General features: G+C 29.9%; 3 protein-coding genes across 3 annotated transcripts; all 3 read left to right on the forward strand.

Annotated features, from left to right (window-relative positions):
- Positions 1 to 11,333: 11,333 nt before the first annotated feature.
- On the forward strand, positions 11,334 to 12,303 carry LOC101495612 (zinc finger A20 and AN1 domain-containing stress-associated protein 5). Its single transcript, XM_004510922.4, has one exon. The coding sequence runs from the start codon at positions 11,525 to 11,527 to the stop codon at positions 12,005 to 12,007; it is 483 nt and encodes a 160-aa protein (XP_004510979.1). The 5' UTR covers positions 11,334 to 11,524; the 3' UTR covers positions 12,008 to 12,303.
- A 2,054-nt stretch (positions 12,304 to 14,357) lies between these two features.
- On the forward strand, positions 14,358 to 14,972 carry LOC140918844 (uncharacterized). Its single transcript, XM_073363643.1, has one exon. The coding sequence runs from the start codon at positions 14,358 to 14,360 to the stop codon at positions 14,970 to 14,972; it is 615 nt and encodes a 204-aa protein (XP_073219744.1).
- An 81-nt stretch (positions 14,973 to 15,053) lies between these two features.
- On the forward strand, positions 15,054 to 15,446 carry LOC140918845 (uncharacterized). The gene has a single exon (XM_073363644.1). It carries the CDS (start codon positions 15,054 to 15,056, stop codon positions 15,444 to 15,446), a length of 393 nt encoding a protein of 130 aa, XP_073219745.1.
- Positions 15,447 to 19,839: the final 4,393 nt, after the last annotated feature.

The following is a 19,839-nucleotide window of genomic DNA, read 5'->3' on the forward strand; positions in this document are numbered from 1 at the left end:
GACCCCAGCCACAAAATCCAGTTAAATATTTAAAAAAAATTGAGGGCTTTTTCAGCCACAAATAAAGACCAATTTCAATTTTGGCATTTGTGAGGGCTTTTTCGGTCACTAATTTGTGAGGGTTTTATTCGGCCACAAAATATTTATAAAGTTGGCCACAAAATTCTTTTGTTTTAATGTAGGTGTTTTGTTCTTTTCATATTTATTGCAAAAATGATTTTGGCTTACCATACCATTCTTTAAATTATCATATTCTCTATTTAAGTTTATTAGATTATAACATTCTATAATAATAAAAATAAAACCAATGTCACCTCTGCAATGCATATTTCTAGTAGTTTACATACACGATGGAAATCAGGATTCAAAATGAGGTTATTTTTTAAGAGTACGCAACTATTATGGATCCTTGAATATGATTGGTAATACCACTATAATCTTTGAATGTGTCAAATTTATAAAAACATCAGCTAATTGTGTTATTTGTTTGTCGGCGTAGTTCTCAAAAATATCAATTATTAGTTAATCCATTCACTACAAGAAATCATAGTTTTTGTGAGGGCCAAAAGCCCTCACAAAGGGGTATAATCAGCCACAAAGGTGGATTTTGTGAGGGCTTTTGGCAGCCACAAAGAAGCTGGTCACAAAATTTTGTGAGGGCTTTTGCAGCCACAAAAGTCTGCCTTTGTGAGGGCATAGGCCGCCACAAAGGACAGGCTGAATTTTTCTGATTGGACCTTTGTGAGGGCCCAAGCCGCCACAAATGTCATCCTGATTAAAAAATAATATATTTTGTGAGGGCTTAGGCCGCCACAAAATAATACGTATTTAATAAATTAATTTTTAAATTCAAAATTAATAGTTTATTATAATATTATATATAATAAATTAATATAAATATAATATTAAAATTTAAATTATAATTAAATTAAAATTTAAATTAAATTTAAAATATAATGTAATTATAAATTAAATTTAATATATAATAAACTAATCTTAATATAATTAAAAATTTAAAATAAAATATTTAAATTAAAATTAAAGATTAATAATTAAATTAAAGATTAATTTAAATAATAAAATATTAATAATAAAATATTTAAATTAATAACAAAATATTTAAATTATTAATAATAAAATATTTAAATATTTAAATTAGAGAGAAGGAGGAGAGAATAGTTAGAATGAAGTTTTAGAGAGAAGGATAAAAGAAATAGTTAGAATGAGGTTTTAGAGAGAAGTTGGATGTGAAAAAATGAATTAGGAGGGGGAGAAATATATATAGTGTTACCTTGAGCATTTGTGGCGGCCAAAGCAGCCACAATGCCAACGGATACTTCACGTTTGTGGCGGCCTGGGCAGCCAGAAAAGCCAACGGCTATAATGCCATTTGTGGCGGCCTTTGCCGCCAGAAAGGCTAACGGTACTATCCATTTGTGACGGCCTGAGCGGCCAGAAATGCCAGATGTATTGGGCCTCCTTTGTGGCGGCCTTTGCAGCCACAAATTCCACGTGCGCATTCCTTTGTGGCGGCCTTTGGGCTGTAAAAGCCCTCTCAAAATCCTTAAATATTTAACTGGATTTTGTGGTTGCCTAAGCCCTCACAAAATCACAATGTTGTGATTTTGTGAGGGCTTAGGCAGCCACAAAATCCAGTTAAATATTTAAAAAAAATTGAGGGCTTTTTCAGCCACAAATAAAGACCAATTTCAATTTTGGCATTTGTGAGGGCTTTTTCGGTCACTAATTTGTGAGGGTTTTATTCGGCCACAAAATATTTATAAAGTTGGCCACAAAATGGTGTTTTTCTTGTAGTGATCTCCAATTGGAGTAAACATCATCTTCTTTCTAGATAAGCATCCTTATCTTTGTGAATATTTATGATCATTATCTACTTTGTATTAATGCATCCTCATTAGTATGAAGGCATCATCTTCTTTTATGAACAAAATAAATGAGATTGATCATCCGCTTCATAGCTTGAGACAACCTGTCATGTGTTGTAAATTAGAATATATGAGATTGTTATGATTTGTCATTTGTTTTTGCATTGTAGAACATTCTCTTCTCAATGTCTTCAATTGAGAAGAACATGCATGAGTGTGACTGAAAAACATAATCAAATCTTCATCCAGATTTAATTTATCTTTGCACACGTGAATAAGGTTAATTTGTCAATTTCATAATATTCTTTTTGTTCTGTGTCATATGAGAATGTTCTTTTATACTATGACCCGTATTCTTTTTGCTTGAATATTAAAAACAATATTCGTATTATCATTTATGTCTTGATTGTCATCAATGAATATCATCGGTTCTTTAATTAATAAAATTGATGATAAATATTTCTAGTTTTGAGGATAATGAATGTGCTCACAGATGAATATGTTTAAAAATTTGTTTAAGCTTCACAAAAACATGTCTTATGATTAATACACTTAAGAGTATATAGTAATAAAATCAGAATTAATTAGATCTTTGTCTAGTTAAAATTTGTTATCATTAAAACATTTTTATTAATGGATTTTGTCTCAAAAACCTTTGAATTGTAGATAAGATTATGGAACCCAAAATCCTTAGTTTATTTTACTCTAGCTTCTCTCCCACATTCAAAGAACACCCACCCTTCTAACTCCTTCTTCCATAATTGGATAACTACAAATCCCTAATTTCTTTGAAGTCTTTATACTTTGAAATTCTTGATTTATCATCCTTCTATATTCTTCATATTCCTTATTTCATTTCATAGTTTCTCATTCTTTTCTATTTCAACTCACCGGCATATATAGAAAAAGGAAAATATAGTGTGTTTTTTTTCTTTCTTCCTCAATGTAACTAGTTGAAATATGAGATGAAGTAGGGAATGGGTGAGTGAGAGGTCGCTAGCTTTTTGGGAGGAGAATATAGTGTTTGATGAATTTATGTTGATGTGGTTTGCTTACAAGATAAGGAGAAGAATAGGTGAGGGAGTGGAAACAAGATTGAGATGGAGATAAACAGTGGACTTTGAGGACTATTTAGTATAAATTAGTGTTGGTTAATTGGGTAAAGGATCAAGTAGAGAACTCTAAATTTAGGGCACGTTTGATTGGGTTTCTGAAAACTGTTTTCTTTTTTCTAAAATTTGAAAAATTATAAAAACATGTTTGGTTGTACTCTTTTTAAAAATTGTGTCTCAAAATTGTTTTCAATTTTTTGTTTTTAAAACAAAAAAACCAAAACAGTGTTTTTATTTTCTTTTTTCGGTCTCTTTTTTAAAATTTGAAAAATTACAAAACATGTTTGGTTGTATTATTGTTAAAAGTGGCATCTCAAAATTGTTTTCAATTTTTTGTTTTTAAAACCAAAACAGTGTTTTCATTTTCAATTTTCCTTTTTCGGTCTCTACAATGCACATAGGAAAGAGACCAATTTTAATTAACTGTAATATTGTAAATAAGTGGTAGCATTTTAAGTTTTGACTTTTAACAATCGGTTCAATCATTTGATGATTAAAAAAGATTGCTCTATCATTTTAATTCAATGTTTGGATTATTTGTGCTTGATCACTAACCTCTCCTCTCATTGACACATCAATACAATATCCTACATATCCAAAATATATTTCATATATCAATTTTCATATGCCTATATAATTACTTTTTTTTTAAAAGACTTTAGGGTGAAATTTACTCCTCTCGATATAAAAAAAAAATAGTTTATCACGATTACGAATTTGTGGTCTAACATATCAAATATTTCGACAATTTAATAATAATAGTAATAAGATGATGATGACGAAGAGGACTATAATGTATTAAACATAATCCATACAATCATTTTTTTCTCCATAAATAATAATAATAATAATAATAATAATAATAATAATAATAATAATAATAATAATAATAATGGAAATAATAATAAGTTATATATAGTAAATTGAGGTGTTGCACAATTTCAAGAAATGGGATCAGCATGTTGTGCATTTGCTATTTGATTATGTCATAGCTAACTGTATTATAATAAAAAATATCAATCAGCAATAACAACAACATTCCACTAAAGTGCATAACAAACTCGGTAGTAAAAATAACATATTAAAATTGTAAATCAAATAGAACAAGTTTGCTATGCACCTCCGATAGTCAAATTTTTTCTTCTTTTGTGGGTACCGTTGCGGCTGCCTTTTTTTCCTTTATGTGTGGCACTATTCCATTCTTTCCTTGTTTGTACACGACACTATTCACTTTTTGTTGACTTAGAGATTTATCTCTTTTCCCCTTTTTTTTCTCACATGAGACAAGCCCATTAAAAACACCTTATTTCTTTTTTCTTTTTTTTATAATAATACTAAAATTAACAATTAATTATTAACATTGATTATTCAAACAAAAACATGTTTAGAATTTATATCAAATTAAATTAACTTTTTTTTTACTTAAAGTCGTACCATCAAAATGATCGCAATAGAATTGAAAAGGATGATTGTAGAAGACCTTGAGAAAACATTGATAAGAAGTTCGTGTGCTATGAAGCCTGAATGGTGCGAGTATAGTACAATACATATGCGCATATTTTTTAAAATTTTAGATACGATACTACCTAAGTATGTTGATACAAATTTAATATAAAAAAATTACATACATAGTAAGTACTCCTAAGAAAAGAGGCATTTATCATTCTTAATTATAACAATCACAATTTACAAACAAATACTTGTGATCAAATTACAAATTAGAGTTTTGGTCTAAATCAAAATATATTTTAAATCCTATGACAAGATATCAACAAAAGCATCACTAAAATAACTCAAAACTAATTTTGTTTCTATAGAATAGCCAACAATCTAAAATCATTTTTAATAAAGGATTAAATATATTTTTAGTTTTTATAAAATTTCAACATTTTAATTTTAGTCTCAGGAAAATAAAAATATAACTTTTAGTTCCTACAAAATTCTTGAATAATCAGTTTTAGTCGATACTAAAATGAAACATGTTTAATTGTCCTTCAACTTTAAATTAGATATATATGATCTATTTATTTTTTCTCATGGCTCTATATGGTAGCATTCACATTTCTTATCATAGAATCTTTCACATGTCATACACCAAATGAAGATTAGAAGCATATGTATCACACATCCTCATCATGCAATATATAGGATATGTAAAATAAATAATGAAATTTACTTTATCCCACCATATATAATTCAAAATAAATTATTTCACATTGCAGCTTTTCTAACATCATCATCTTTATAATTTTTCAATTGTTCTCTAATCACCATATTTTGCAAACCACGTTTCAACAACATCAATCTTCCTAGCATTACTATCATTGATGTAAAATGAGTTTGAGCAACCAAAAACAATGACAACTTTGAGTTGAAGGGTTATAGAAAGAATGCACCAATAGTCATGTAAGAAGTGGAAAGACATTAAGTAAGATGATCTTAAAGAGGACGAAGTGCACTAGAGATTTTTCCCTCATTCTAGTTGAAAATTTGTGAGTCGAAAGAAGACGTGATTGAGAGGTGGAATTAAGAGAAGAAGAATTCAAGAAGGAAATTAAGATTGCAAAAGTTTGCAAGAAGATCGCTTGATAGGGCAAGAAATAATCAGAGAATGAATAACAAAATTGAAGAGCATAACAATCGGCTAAAACTATTTATAATCAAATGATTAAGAAAGTAATATGCTTAATTAGTTAAAGAAATTAGGTTACCGTTAAAGTAATTGTATGACATGTATCATTAAGTTTCTCTATTTAATAAGTTGAATTAAAGTTTGTAACAATTACTTTTCTAGTTTACAGTGTAACGATGAGGTTGTTCACACACAATAATTATTACTTGTGTCGAATCATTTTATAAGCTATCTGTTATGTGACAAACCTTTGACAAGTGTATTAAAGTGTTCAAGTAATAACGGTGATAACAAAAGACGTCTTCACAATAATCGTGTTTAATTTAAATACGCAACAAAATTAATAATATTTAACTGAGTAAACCGTTTAATAATTAGTTCTTTGAATAAAAACGAATTTAATTAATGAGATACAAATTATGAGAAAGAATGATTAAGATTTTGATTAACCTCTTTTCACTTTGTAATTATTGAATAACTATTTTAACAATCAAATTATTATAGTTAAGACGAATTGGCTAAAAATAATTGTTTTATGACAATGAACACTAATTCCTTAGGTGGTCTAACTTTTTACTCAAAACATGAAAGTTCGTCAATTTATCATACATGCATTTATACTTTATATTTCTATGGCAGATATTGAAATATGAACAACAATTATAAATTCAGTTGTTTCTACCTATATTTTAATAGTGAAGTTATTCCTAAATTCAATTCGATAATGGTCAATCATGAAAAGCTTTAAAAATAAGAGTTGATGAATAAAAATAACAACTTCAATTGCATAAATAATAATAATAATAATTTAATACTACTTAGATTCAAAGGGTATCATCTACATCCTAATCAAAAGGATAATTAGTTCATTATTAAGAACATAATAATAACATCGAAGAATATGAAATGAATCTTTTCTTTTATTTTCAAAAATTAAGTTTCTAGTCTCAAAACCATGCACAATATGATATGCAATGCCCTTTAAATTCTACAATATACAAATACTCTTTTTTAATTTTTTGTAGATTCTACATAAAAATTATAAAATAAATGAATATTATTGAAATATAATAATATAAAATTATTAATAAAATTATATATTTTAAAATGTGTCATTCAAATACAGATTAAAATTTATTCTAAAATTATTAAACTTATTTATTTATATAATAATTTTGTCTTTTATGTTATTCAAACAGACTAATAAATCTGGATGTAGGACTAGTAATAAAATAAAAACAGTCATAAGAAAAGATATATAATATAAAAATCAAAAACTATATTTTAGTTTTGTTTGCCTAAACATAATTTCCCTCTTTTTTTTCCGTCTTTGTTTGAAGAATGGTATGCTTCTAGTAAGAACATGCAAGTGTAGCAATTTAAACACTCAAAAGTGAAGAAATTTCATCTTCAATAGTAAAGAGGCAATTAGCGTGTGAAGCACGCGTGTGAGCCACCAAAGGATGAAATGACATGAAAAATCAGAGAGAAGGTATCGAAGTCAGATTGGGCGGCCGAACCCCTCTTTGTTGTTTTATCCTTCTATTTTCCGAATTTACCCTTTTTTCTTTTTCGAGACAATAATGTAACCATAAAGAAAAAAGTAATAATAAAATATATTAACCAATTTGCATCCAGCCGAATGAAGATAGTGGCATAGCCTTTTTTTTCCTAAAAAAAAAAAGTAGTGTCATATATATGCAACTAGCCAAAGCCTGAAATTCCACTGAGCTTTGTGAGCATGATTGGCATTGCCAACTTGTCCACCATCGGTTATTGCCATTTCCTGCTGGTATACTGATATATCATCAGAACTTGTTTACTATTATACTCTTTTTTTAACTCACCGTTATAACTGTATAATTAACGATAATAAATATATGATATAAATGATAATGAATACGATGTATTAAATGTCATAAGAATTAATTTCTATACTTTGTTAAATTTAAAAGATAAATATTCAATTATCATAATTTACAAAATTACTTGTAGGTTGAATTAAGAATATATGTTATAATTTTTTCATAAGTCTATGTAGTTGTTGCAATCTAAATAAGGCATTCTTCCATTTCAACCATCCAACTTGAATTTTATGGTTTACATCTCCTTCTATTTCTTTGTATTTTTGTAATATGGAACTGATAAATTTAAACAATGTGACTTGTGGTATGGTATGATCTCCAACTTTCATCTCAAAATTAGTATGGCTCATAAGTTTAATCCTCCTATAATTTGTAATATTTTGTATATCTCTCTTGTTCTTGAAAATTGGAATTAGAATGCTCCTCCTCCACTCGTCAAATATTTTTTTATGACCTCATAATCTCGTTAAAAAGCTTTGTGAGTCATTCAATGCCTCAACCTCCAATACTTTCCCATATTTCAATAGGTATGTTTATTTTACCTCTCGTTCTTAAATCCTATAAAAAGTATAATTTTGATCATCGTCTCCAATGTCTAGCATATTAAAATTGTCTCGTAGAATTTTGTAACTTTCATTAATTAATTTGTAAAAATAATATTTTTATCTATTCTTTATATCTTTATCGTGAACTAAAACTTACCTTCTTTATTTTTAATGTAATTCATTTAATCAAAATCTCTTGTCTTTCTTTCCCGCACCTTAACACATAAAAAATGTCTTTCTAATAAAATAAAAAATTTATAGTACATTTACCAGCATAGCATTATGATTTATGCTACTATATAGTTTAATTTTGTATTACACCTGCGTGATGGCAACGTACATGATAATTGGCTAACGAGTTTTATCATTTTTGTTCATATTTCTTCCGGTGTTTATATTTTTGAGACTCCTAGTGAAATTAGGAAGCTAATTTTTTATGACATTTTTGGGCTTTTCTCTCTTATTACGCTAGTAAAAATATATAAATGCTTTTGTAACCCCATCTAATCTTTCAATTTTTCTTGGTATCGATAAGATGTTAAGATGTGACTCTCTTTCACACACATATATATAATGTATTTTTATTTTTAATTTTATAATAGCAGTATGGCTTTTAAAAATTATTTTATAACTGTACTAAAAAATTAAACATTATTTTTGAATTGAATTAAAAACAAATAAATAATATGTTTTGTTCATGTAAAAATTATAAAATCAAATAAAAAGTTTGATAAAAACTATTCAATCTTATTTTTTTATTTGAAATCAAGCTAAAACTAAGAAAATATTGTATATTTGTGTTTTTCACTTGAGTGATATAATCATATTTTTGGATAGTTTGTTGAAAGTAAGTGATTCATTTTAAAGTATAAAGTAAATAATATTAATTTTGGTGGATAAATAAATTAATATTTTTTTTGTCAAGTAACATAGTAGTTAGATTAACACAATTTAATTTTTTAAACGTGGAGAAGTGGATAGTCTTAAGTTCGAATTAAACTCTTATATATCCATGTACGTTGAACTATCGATTGAACTTAAATATAAAATAATAAATTATTAATATTAAACATTAGATATAATTAACAAGATATTAATAAATAATTATTTTACATCAAAACTTTAATGTCAAATACGATGTCAATTAATTTTTATCTATATCTTTATATATAAAAATTATTAAATCTATACACGAATCATTTTCCTCTCCAAAATTGATGGTATTTTTGTTATTTTTTGTACTTTATTATTCTAACTATTTACTAATTTATGCTTTTATTATTTTGCATTACTTTCTGGTTTTATTTATTTCACAAAATACTAAAACATTAATTTATCTCTTTGTTTCTATTTGTTATAGTATAATTACAATGCATTTATTTGCACATTTGTTTAGTTTTTTTTTTTTAAGTACAAATTCAACACATTTTTTCAACCACTCTTCTTTAACTCTATATCATATTTTTGTTGCTTGAAATTCACTTCAATAGATTATTTGAATCCAAAAGTTGAATAATTATTTTGACGAGACTTTTGAATACCTTTTGTGATAACAAACTATTTGTTTCTTTTTTACGTTCCGTTATAACATTTTCAATTTAGGTGACATTTTCTTACCAAAAAACATTATCAACTAAGTCAACTACTTATTTCTTTTTTTTTTTTTTTTTTTAAAACATGTAATTTAATTACTTTTATATCTTATATATAAAAGTTAATGTCAATCTTAACAGACATTTTTCTCTAAAAAGTATTGTTGTATTTCTTTTATAAAAAAACAAAAACATATAATTTGATTATCTTTATATCTTATATAAAAAGTTGATATTAATATTAAACAATATTTTCTCTACAAAAACATGGTCAACTTAGTCATTAGATTTTAAAATTTTCAAGCGAAGATAATTAGCAGTTCAATTATTGTTTTAACAAAAAATAATAATATTTTCAACATGAAAATAGTAACATAATAAAAAAAATTATACAAAATAAACTTTTAAAAATCATATTTTAAACTTTATTTAGTCATTGAAAATTTAATTAGAAAAAATATAGATTTAATTGCAAATTTTATCTCCTATTTTTATCAATTTGTATAATAAGTTCCCCTATTTTAAAACCGGTTAGTTTTGGTTGACCCCTCATATTTTTTAATTTAAAAAGTGATACTTTAAATAACGAGACATACAATCTTAAAATGTAGAATCATCTAAATACATTAATTATTTATATGTTATTAGTTAAATTACAAAATATGAATAATTTCATAAGTCAAAACTGAAGTTTTTAGAGGACTTTATTATAATTTCACAAATATTAACCATGTAACATTATTATATCATATATCACGTCATTTAAAATATGTCACATTATTATTTTTTAGTTAAAAAAATCAATGAAGACACCTAAACTATTTAATTTTAGAATATGGACAATTACGAAAATTGACAAAAATAAAGAGAATAAAACTGCAATTAAATCAAAAGACATAATTATTATTTCAACAAAATTATATTATATGAAATATCAATATATTAGTTATTCAATTATTATTTAAAAATATCATCATTTTGAACATGAAAATAGTTTGTTAATATTAATAGGCTAAAACACACACACATTAATCATGTTTTAAATTGACGGAATTTGTTGTTCTAATTCAACTGATAAATATTAATATTATTAAATTAAATATTTTATTAAAAAGAAATTCACTATTTAGATGATTGCTAAATTATTAATATGTATGTTTAATTAATTTCCTTTGATAATAGAAAATAATATTATTATTACTATTTGATTATCTCAATTCCTTAAATATTATTACTATTTTTTTATAATATGTAAATAATTTTATTATAATAATTGATATTAGTCTTTTAAAAGTATCGTGTCTAAAATATAGTATTTACTAATTACTTTACGTCAACTAAAAGATGTTTTTATGATATTTGAATATATATTTCCTCTCTTAACAACTTTTCCTCCACAATAGTTAAGATACCAATCTTAATTTTCTATTTTCTAATTTTTTATTTACTAATTCCTTTATATCAACCAAATTCTACTTATGCTAAGAAAAGTAATTATTTTCTTTTTAGATTGAGTCATTTAGTTTGCATTTGCACAATAAAATAAAATATAATGAATAGAGACCACGTCAAAAGAGACGACAATGGCGGTGTGGGGCAATAAAAAATAGTGGACAAAGTAGTAAATTGCAAAGTGGTTCACGAAAAGGTATTATGATACGCGTCTCCATAAGGTCCATAATATTATTCAATTTGCACATTACCAATTGCATTGTCAATTTGCAATTACCAACCTCAACCTCAAAACCACACCCCTTTACAAATTCCATTCATATTCATTCTTCTCTTCTCAACAATCCTTCTTTCAACCACCAACAACAACTCTCTCTCTCTCTCTCTAACTTCTTTCTCTCTCTAACTCCCAGGCCCAACAACAAGCCCAGAAAAAAAAAATGGCTCACAAGATTACTAAAAAAGAAGAAACAGAATTCAAGGTTCCCGAAACCATCACACCATCACCATGCATCAACATTCAAACCGCCGCAACAACCACCGTAACTGCCGCAACAACCACCGTAACTGCCGCAACAACAACCACCTCGATTTCAGAACCTTCTAGATTTTTTGAAGATAAATCAACAGCCAGATCCGCCACGTCATCACGCTCCCCAAAGAGATCTCACCCTAGCGACGATGATACGCAAGTTCAACCTCAAACGACGTCGTCAGAAGCCAAACGCGCCGTTAATCGCTGCTCCGGTTGTCGAAGGAGAGTTGGTCTTACCGGATTCCGTTGCCGTTGCGGCGATCTTTTCTGTTCCGAGCACCGATACTCCGATCGCCATGACTGTTCTTATGATTACAAAACCGTCGGAAGGGAAGCAATCGCTAGAGAAAATCCTGTTGTCAGAGCGGCGAAGATCGTTAAGCTCTGAATCTTTTCACGTTTAATCGGTTGAATCTTGAAAAAATCGATCGATCGGAAAAGACGAAACGATTGTTCCGATCGTCGTTTTTATGAAGAAAATTATTTCGATTCCGATCGCGATTTGATTAATTATTAATCGCGTATCTTTCTCGTAGATGCGCGTAGAAAAATTACTTCAGATTCTGTGTTCGTGTTCGATGGAGCTAGCTTCAATCTTTTTTTTATTAATAATTTCTAAATTTTCTTGTAATTTTATTTAGTTTGGTTTGGAAATTTATAAATTATTATATTGATTACGTGAAATCGTGAATGGTTTTGTTTTGTTCTTGTGTTCTTGTTATCGTGAAAGGGATCATGACGAGAATAGGGGTATGGAAAGGTAAATTCGATTCGGTTGAGAGGGTATAATTGTCAATTTGTGTTGTACTTTGAATTTGTTGAGTTTTCGAGAATTGTCGTGATGATGATGAAAAGTTGGATGGACCAACTTGATTGGACATGTGACGATTATTTCGAGACACGATACGGCCACGAGATATTGAGTTTGCGTGTTTTTCAATTTTAAATCTCGTGATATTGCGAGGCTTTAACTTTTCGGTGCCTTAGAAGCCAATGGGGTTTTGACACGTGTAAGATAGCATGACTCGATGGAATATTGCCTTTTTTTTAGGGTGTTAATATTTTATGAGTTTTTTGCGGATTATAATTGCGTTCTTTTTAATAATATTTGTTGGCGGAATCTCGAGGGAACGTCGTGATCTAACGCATAGGCTTTGATGGGGATGCCATTTGGTGTGGGGTGGATTTGGTGGTGGATGTTGTTTTAATATCTGATTTGAAAGGATAATCAAATTTAATGTAATTGAAATATAATTATGATGAGGCGAATGCCAGGGACCACCTATGAAGATAATCTAATGCAGATTGCTCTTTAAAAGTTACTTCAAATTTTAACATAGATTGGAGATATTTTTACAATGATCTTGTGTTTAATGATTGTTACAATGACCGGTTTGATATAAAAATAAAAATGTTTTTCAAAATTCAAACTCACCGAATTGATATTAATAAATCAGCACCTCAAATAAAGGAACAAGAATTGTTACTTATATTTTTAGTTATATTTTGAGATAATATTATGGATCTATTATGAACTTAATTCACATCAGACTATATTTTTTTTTTTATGATAAAATTTTGTTTTAGTAGGAGTGTTTATGTGGACATCGGGAGTAAATGGTCTATAATGGATCATGTGTATTTATTGTTGTATGTTGAAGGTTCACTAGACTAATCAAATAATGTATTATTTATATACAATTATTTTCTATTTTCCCCCCTCTTTTCTTCATATCACAACTACGACCTCCATATTCTTCGATGTGAGTGCACAATCTTATCACTATTTCCATCAATTGTTCAACCGACCATACGATTTTATTGTTCATTTTCTCAAATCGGCTAAAAAATTATCTTTTTGCCTAGTCATGTGTGAATCGTCCAAAACAACATTAGACTTGTGACGGCATAACTGTTGTGAACGGTTCACAATATGGACTTACGATTCATTATGGGCTATCAAACACAATCTTTGTGTGAGATTATGTAAGATTGCAGAAAATCAAGAATGTTCTAGAGAAACCAGATTGATCTGGATAAACCAATAATGATCTTGTTATTAGAAAATGTCTGTAATTAAGTAAAATGTTAGTTGTATGTGATAACTAACTAATCACTCAATTAATTAGTTAGTTAGTTAGTTAGAGGAATGTTAGAATGAACCATGTATAAATAACATACTTCATTCATTCAATAAAATAAGTTCTACAACATATATGCCATTCTATATTTCATTAGTCTTGCACTTTAAGTAATAATCTTGTAAGCTAACAATGGTATCCAGAGCAGGGTTCATTGATCCAAATTAAAGAGTGCAAACACGAGCGAAGTGTGAGGATCAAGCACGAGTGAAGTGAGGGTGAATTAAAGTGTAAACAATGAAAATTTTTTAGTCCACGTGCCACATTTTGATGGAAATGATTGGGATAGATAAATGGTACATATTTGGGCATTGTTTGGATTTCAAGAAATGTTAGAAATTATAGAAAATGGTTTTTAGGATCTGAGAGCCAATCCAACATAGGAGCATAAATCAAGTTTTAGAGAAAAAAAAGAAGAAAGATTGCAAGGCTACATTAATTCTTCATCAATGTCTTGATATATCCAATTTTGACAAGATATTTGATACAAGAAGTGTAAAAGAAGCATGAGACATTTTTGAGAAGTGTTATGCAAGAGACACCAAGGTCAAGAAGGTAAAGTTGCAAACCATACATAGACAATTCAAATTGCTGCAAATGGAGGAGCAAGAGAAGGTTTCAGATTTGATTTCAAGATTGAGGAATATCATAAATCAAATGGCTGGTTATGATGAGAAGATTTTGAGATCTTTACATCCTAGATTTGATTACATTGTATGTGCCATTGAAGAATCCAAAGACATTTTCACGTTGAGTCTTGAAGAGTTGTATGGAAGTTTAGAAGCAAGAGAATTACAGATGGATGAAAGAAGTGGAGTGAAGTATGGGGATCAAGTGTTGGCATCACAAATTCATAAGAAAGAAGATCAGAAAAAGAAGTGGAAAAAGAATAAATTCAAGAAACCTGATGACAAGTTTGAGTCCTCATCAAAGGGAGGAAGCACAAGTGGTAAATCAAAAGGAAGATCAAATAGCTTTGACAAGAAGAAGGCGCAATGTTACAATTGTGAGAAGTTTGGACACTTTGTTGATGAATGTTGGTCTAGAAAAGGAAAACAGAAGAAAGATGAGGATGTGGCATGTGTTGCTCAAGAAGATTCAGACTCAGACACAATCCTGTTGATGGCTACCACGAATGAAGAGCATTCTTCATCTCAATTTTGGTTTCTTGATATTGGATGTTCTAATCATATAACAAGTCACAAAGAATAGCTGGTGGATATTGATACATCAAGAAGAAGCAAGATCTCGTTTGCTAACGACATAACCTTGGAAGCTGATGGAGCTGACAACATGGTGATCAAGAGAAGAAAAGGCAAAATAGTGGTGATTGAAAATGTGTTGTATGTTCCAAGAATGAAAAGAAATTTGCTAAGCATAAGACAATTGATTCAGAAAATATTTCAGGTGATTGTGAAGAATGATGCATTAGAGATGTATGATGGGCAAAAGAAGATGATACTAAAGGCTCATCTCTCAAAGAACATAACTTTTTTCATCAACATACAAGCTGCAGACATCCAATGTTTGAAGGCAGTGAGCTTAGTTGATGAGGATTGGTTGTGGCATGCAAGGTTTGGTCATCTGAACTTCAGGAGCTTACAACAACTAGAATCAAAGAAGATGGTTAGTGGCATTCCTATAATTGATGTCCCTGAGAAGGTGTGTGATGTATGTATGACATGAAAACAATCAAGGAATCAAGGAAAACAAACAAGCAAGCAAAAGTGAAGAACGTTCTTGAAGTGGTTCATAGTGACATATGTGGACCATTTGAGCTGCCATCATTAGAAGGTAATAAGTATTTCATAAACATTTGTTGATGAATTTAGTAGAATGTTGTTTATTTATTTGATAAAGACCAAAGATGAAGCATTTGAAATGTTCAAGAATTTCAAAGTGAAAGTTAAAAAAACAAAGTGGAAAAATTGTCAAAGTGATAAAGACATATGGAGGTGGTGAGTATACATCACATGAGTTTGAGGGATTTTGTGTCAACCATGGAATTGAACATGAAGTGACTGCCCCCTACACACCTCAACATAATGGATTGGATGAAAGAATAAACATAACCATCCTAGACATTACTAGAAGTATGTTGAAGGGAGACCAATTGCCACACAAGTTATGGGATGAGGCTGCATCAACTGCTGCATACATCCTAAATAAACGTCCAACGAAGAAACTGCCAAAGAAGGTGCTAGAGGAGGTTTGAAGTGGTAGGAAACCAACAATATGACACTTAAAGACATTTGGTGCTATATGTTTCAAGCATGTGCCTGACCAAAAAAGGAGAAAGTTGTAGGACAAGAGTGAAGCCATGATCTTGGTTGGTTATCATCCAACTGGAGCATACAAGCTCTATGATCTTATCAGTAGTAAGGTGGTAGTTAGCATATATGTAAAAATAATTGAGCAAAAGAAGTGGGACTGACTACAGAAAGCCAACAATGACCATCACTGGAAGCAAATCGCCAGCAGCCAGCACTGGGACTGAGAACAGGTGACTAGCAGCATAAGCCATCCTACACATATTCCTTTACAAGTACAAGATGAGCAGCAGACCAGTGGAGGCAGAGTTGAAGAAATGATAGAATCAAGCAGATCCTATAGAGCAAGACAACCACCAGTATACTTAAAATAGTTTGAAGTGTATAATGACAATGAAATTGACAAAAGTGGAGATCTGGTTCACTTTGCTCTATCTGCAAATACAAAACCTTTGAATGTTGAAGAAGCCGAGAAGAAAAGACTCTGAAAGAGAGGAATGATAGAAGAAATCAATGCAATTGAGAAAAATCTGACTTGGTACTTGACTGACTTACCTTCAAAACAGGAGCAAATTGGAGTAAAATGGGTCTACAAACTCAAACTTAATCCAGATGGAACAATTGATAAATACAAAGCTAGATTGGTGGCCAAAGGATTCTTACAAAGGGCATCTACAGACTGTTGTGAAGTGTTTGCTCTAGTGGCTAGAATTAAAACAATCAGACTAGTAATAGCACTGGCATTTGCTAGAGGCTGGTTGATGTGCCAACTTGATGTCAAGTTTTCCTTTCTAAATGGATGGCTGGATGAAGAAATGTATGTCTCTCAACCACCAGGGTTCGTGAATGATGGAAATGAGGATAAAATGCTCAGATTGTGGAAAGTTCTCTATAGTTTGAAGCAAGACCCAAGAGCTTGGAACAAAAGAATTGATGCATTCTTAATTGGCATTGGCTTCATCAAGTGCATAGTGAAATATGAAGTCTGTGTGAGGCACTACACACTAAATGAAGGGTTTGCAATGATCCTACTACGCCTATATGTTGATGACTTACTGGTAACTGGTAGCAACAGGAAGGCAAATTGAAGAGTTCAAAGAAATCATGATGGATGAATTCGAAATGTCATATTTGGGCAACTGAGCTATTTCTTGGGCACGAAATTTACTAATACATAAGGAAGGATGGTGATTTATCAGAAGAAATATGCTGGAGAAATTCTAAAAAGGTATAACATGGTTGGCTGCAACCCTGCTATCACTCCAATTGAAGTTAATGCAAAGCTAGGAAAAGAAATTGAAGAAGAGTTGGTTGGCACTACTATATTCAAGCAGGTTGTTGGCTCCCTAAGATACTTGTGCTACACAAGACCTGATATTTGCTATAGTGTGGGTGTTATTAGCAGATTCATGGAGAATCCCAAACATTCTCACTGGATGGCAGCCAAGAGGATCATGAGATACATTAAAGGCACATTGGAGCATGAAATTCTATTTGCAACAAAACTAAAGTAGGAAGATGGAGACTTAGTATGCTATTTAGATTTAGATTGGTGTGGAGATAAATATGATAGAAGAAGCACCTCAGGCTATGTATTCAAATTCATCAAATCTCCAATAGCATGGAGCTCAAGGAAGTAGCCAATCATAACATTGTCCTCGTGTAAAGCTGAATACATCGTTGACAGCTATGCAACATGCCAAACATTGTGGCTGGAATCATTGATTGTAGAATTAATAATTGAAGTATGTAGGTCAGTGCTATTGATGATTGACAACGTCTCATATATAAATCTAGCAAAGAACCCTGTATCTCATGGAAGAAGCAAGCACATTGAAACAAGGTTTCACTTCTTAAGAGATCAAGTTGGAAGATGCAAGCTAAAACTCATATAATGTCAAACTAAGGTGCAATTGGTTGATATTATGACAAAGGCATCGAGGACAATCATATTTAAGGAGTTAAGAAGAATGTTAGGTGTAATATCATACTTGAATTAAAGGAAAATGTTAGATTGCAAAAAACCTAGAATGTTATGGAGAAGACAGATTGATCTGGATAAAGCAAGAATGAAATGGTTATTAGAAAATGTGTAATTCAAGTAAAATGTTAGTTGTATGTGATAACTAACTAATTAACTAACTAACTAATCAATCAATTAGTTAATTAGATAACAGTTAGAATGAACCATGTATAAATAACACACGTCATTCATTCAATAAAATAAGTCCTACAATATATATCCCATTCTATATTTCATTATTCTTGCACATGAAGTAATAAGCTTGAAAGCTAACAATTTAGTGGTCGAATGGCCAAAAATAGACAACTTGCATGATTTAGAAATTATGGAAGAGCCAAAGCATGTAATATCTAAAGGTTTCTACTATAAAAGTTACTAATGTCAAACAAGCCTAGAAGTTTCCAAAATTTTAGGGTTTAGATGTGAATGGAGCTAGTGGTTTTGCATGCAACTTATCTATTGTCTTCAAATGTAGATCGGTCAATTAAGAAAAAGAGGCACTGAGAGGTCGTGGGGATGGATGGCGATAATAGTTGAATATGGAGTATGAAGCGAAAGGAAATAGAGGAAAAATAATTTTTGTTTGTTATTGGTTGCATGAGATTAAGAACTCCATCATATAAAGGAGGGGAGGAACAACATGTTAAGGTATAAAGGGCACCACAATAATGAGGAAATTTTCAGAGTGTTTGGAATAGGAGTAAGGTGTTTCGGGTAAACTATTCATCATTTTTTTATAGGATTTTTATTATTCTCCTTTAATTTGAAGAACATTACTATTTTATATTTAATTTTGTTTATAATAACGATTAAACTCTCTTCTACTATCTTATGTTGATTTTGTAATCAAGATACCTTTTATTATGTGTTAGTTGTCTATTCTAGTTTTATTTTAATTACTTTTCACTGTCCAATTAAATTTTATTGTTGCTATAATCACATGTTAGAATTAATCACCCTTTGTATGTTCTTAATCAATTAGTTGTTACCAATTATATTGCAATTAATTGGTAGATCTATATGATAATTGAGACTATAAGTTATTGCATGACTAAACTTAATTTAATTCTTTCAATCATTCAAGTTTTGTATACTCTATGTTTTTCTTGAATTGAAACTATATGCATGACCAAAAAAAGAGTTAACTTATAATGGCAATTCTTAGGTCTCCACTTGTTGCGCAGACTTCGTAGGATCTTTTTGACATGGTCAACATTCTTATAGCTCTTTTCAAGTACTCTTAACCCTGAGTCTAAGGTTTGAAATTTAGAAAACACAATTTCAATGTCTTCTTCTTCTTTCTTACCAGAAGATTTGCCTTTGTTTTGAACCTGGTTGTTTCCCTCGTAAGTCATAATCATATTATCATAAATGCTCTATGTTGTCTTCTTGTTTGTGCAATTTTCAAACTCCTTGAAAGTGATTGCATTTATCATGAATGTTATGGACATATGATGCATCATGTACATCTTCTTTTGATCATCATTCATCTTCTTTATTGGAATTTCAGTACCATCTTCTTTTATTGGATCAGTATAACCATCTTCCACCAAGTCCCAAAGTTCAGAATCTTGTGAAATAAAGAAACTCCTTAGCTTGTCCTTCCATTACTCAAAACGTTCACCGTCAAATAAAGGTGGTATGTTGATGTTTTCTCCAACAACTTCTTCACCTAATCCATACATGTTGAATCCTTGAATCTTTTCTCAAACAGTGTAAATCGATCAACCTTGAGAGTGCGCTCTGATACCATTTGAAGGTGCATATACATGAGATGGGAGGAGGG

This window comes from Cicer arietinum, chromosome 7 (genome assembly GCF_000331145.2).
Source record: "Cicer arietinum cultivar CDC Frontier isolate Library 1 chromosome 7, Cicar.CDCFrontier_v2.0, whole genome shotgun sequence".
NCBI lineage: Eukaryota > Viridiplantae > Streptophyta > Magnoliopsida > Fabales > Fabaceae > Cicer > Cicer arietinum.

Bases quoted from the DNA above. Each gene is read 5' to 3' on its own strand.
- LOC101495612 (XM_004510922.4), top strand. From the start codon at position 11,525: ATGGCTCACAAGATTACTAAAAAAGAAGAAACAGAATTCAAGGTTCCC.
- LOC140918844 (XM_073363643.1), top strand. From the start codon at position 14,358: ATGGAGGAGCAAGAGAAGGTTTCAGATTTGATTTCAAGATTGAGGAAT.
- LOC140918845 (XM_073363644.1), top strand. From the start codon at position 15,054: ATGGTGATCAAGAGAAGAAAAGGCAAAATAGTGGTGATTGAAAATGTG.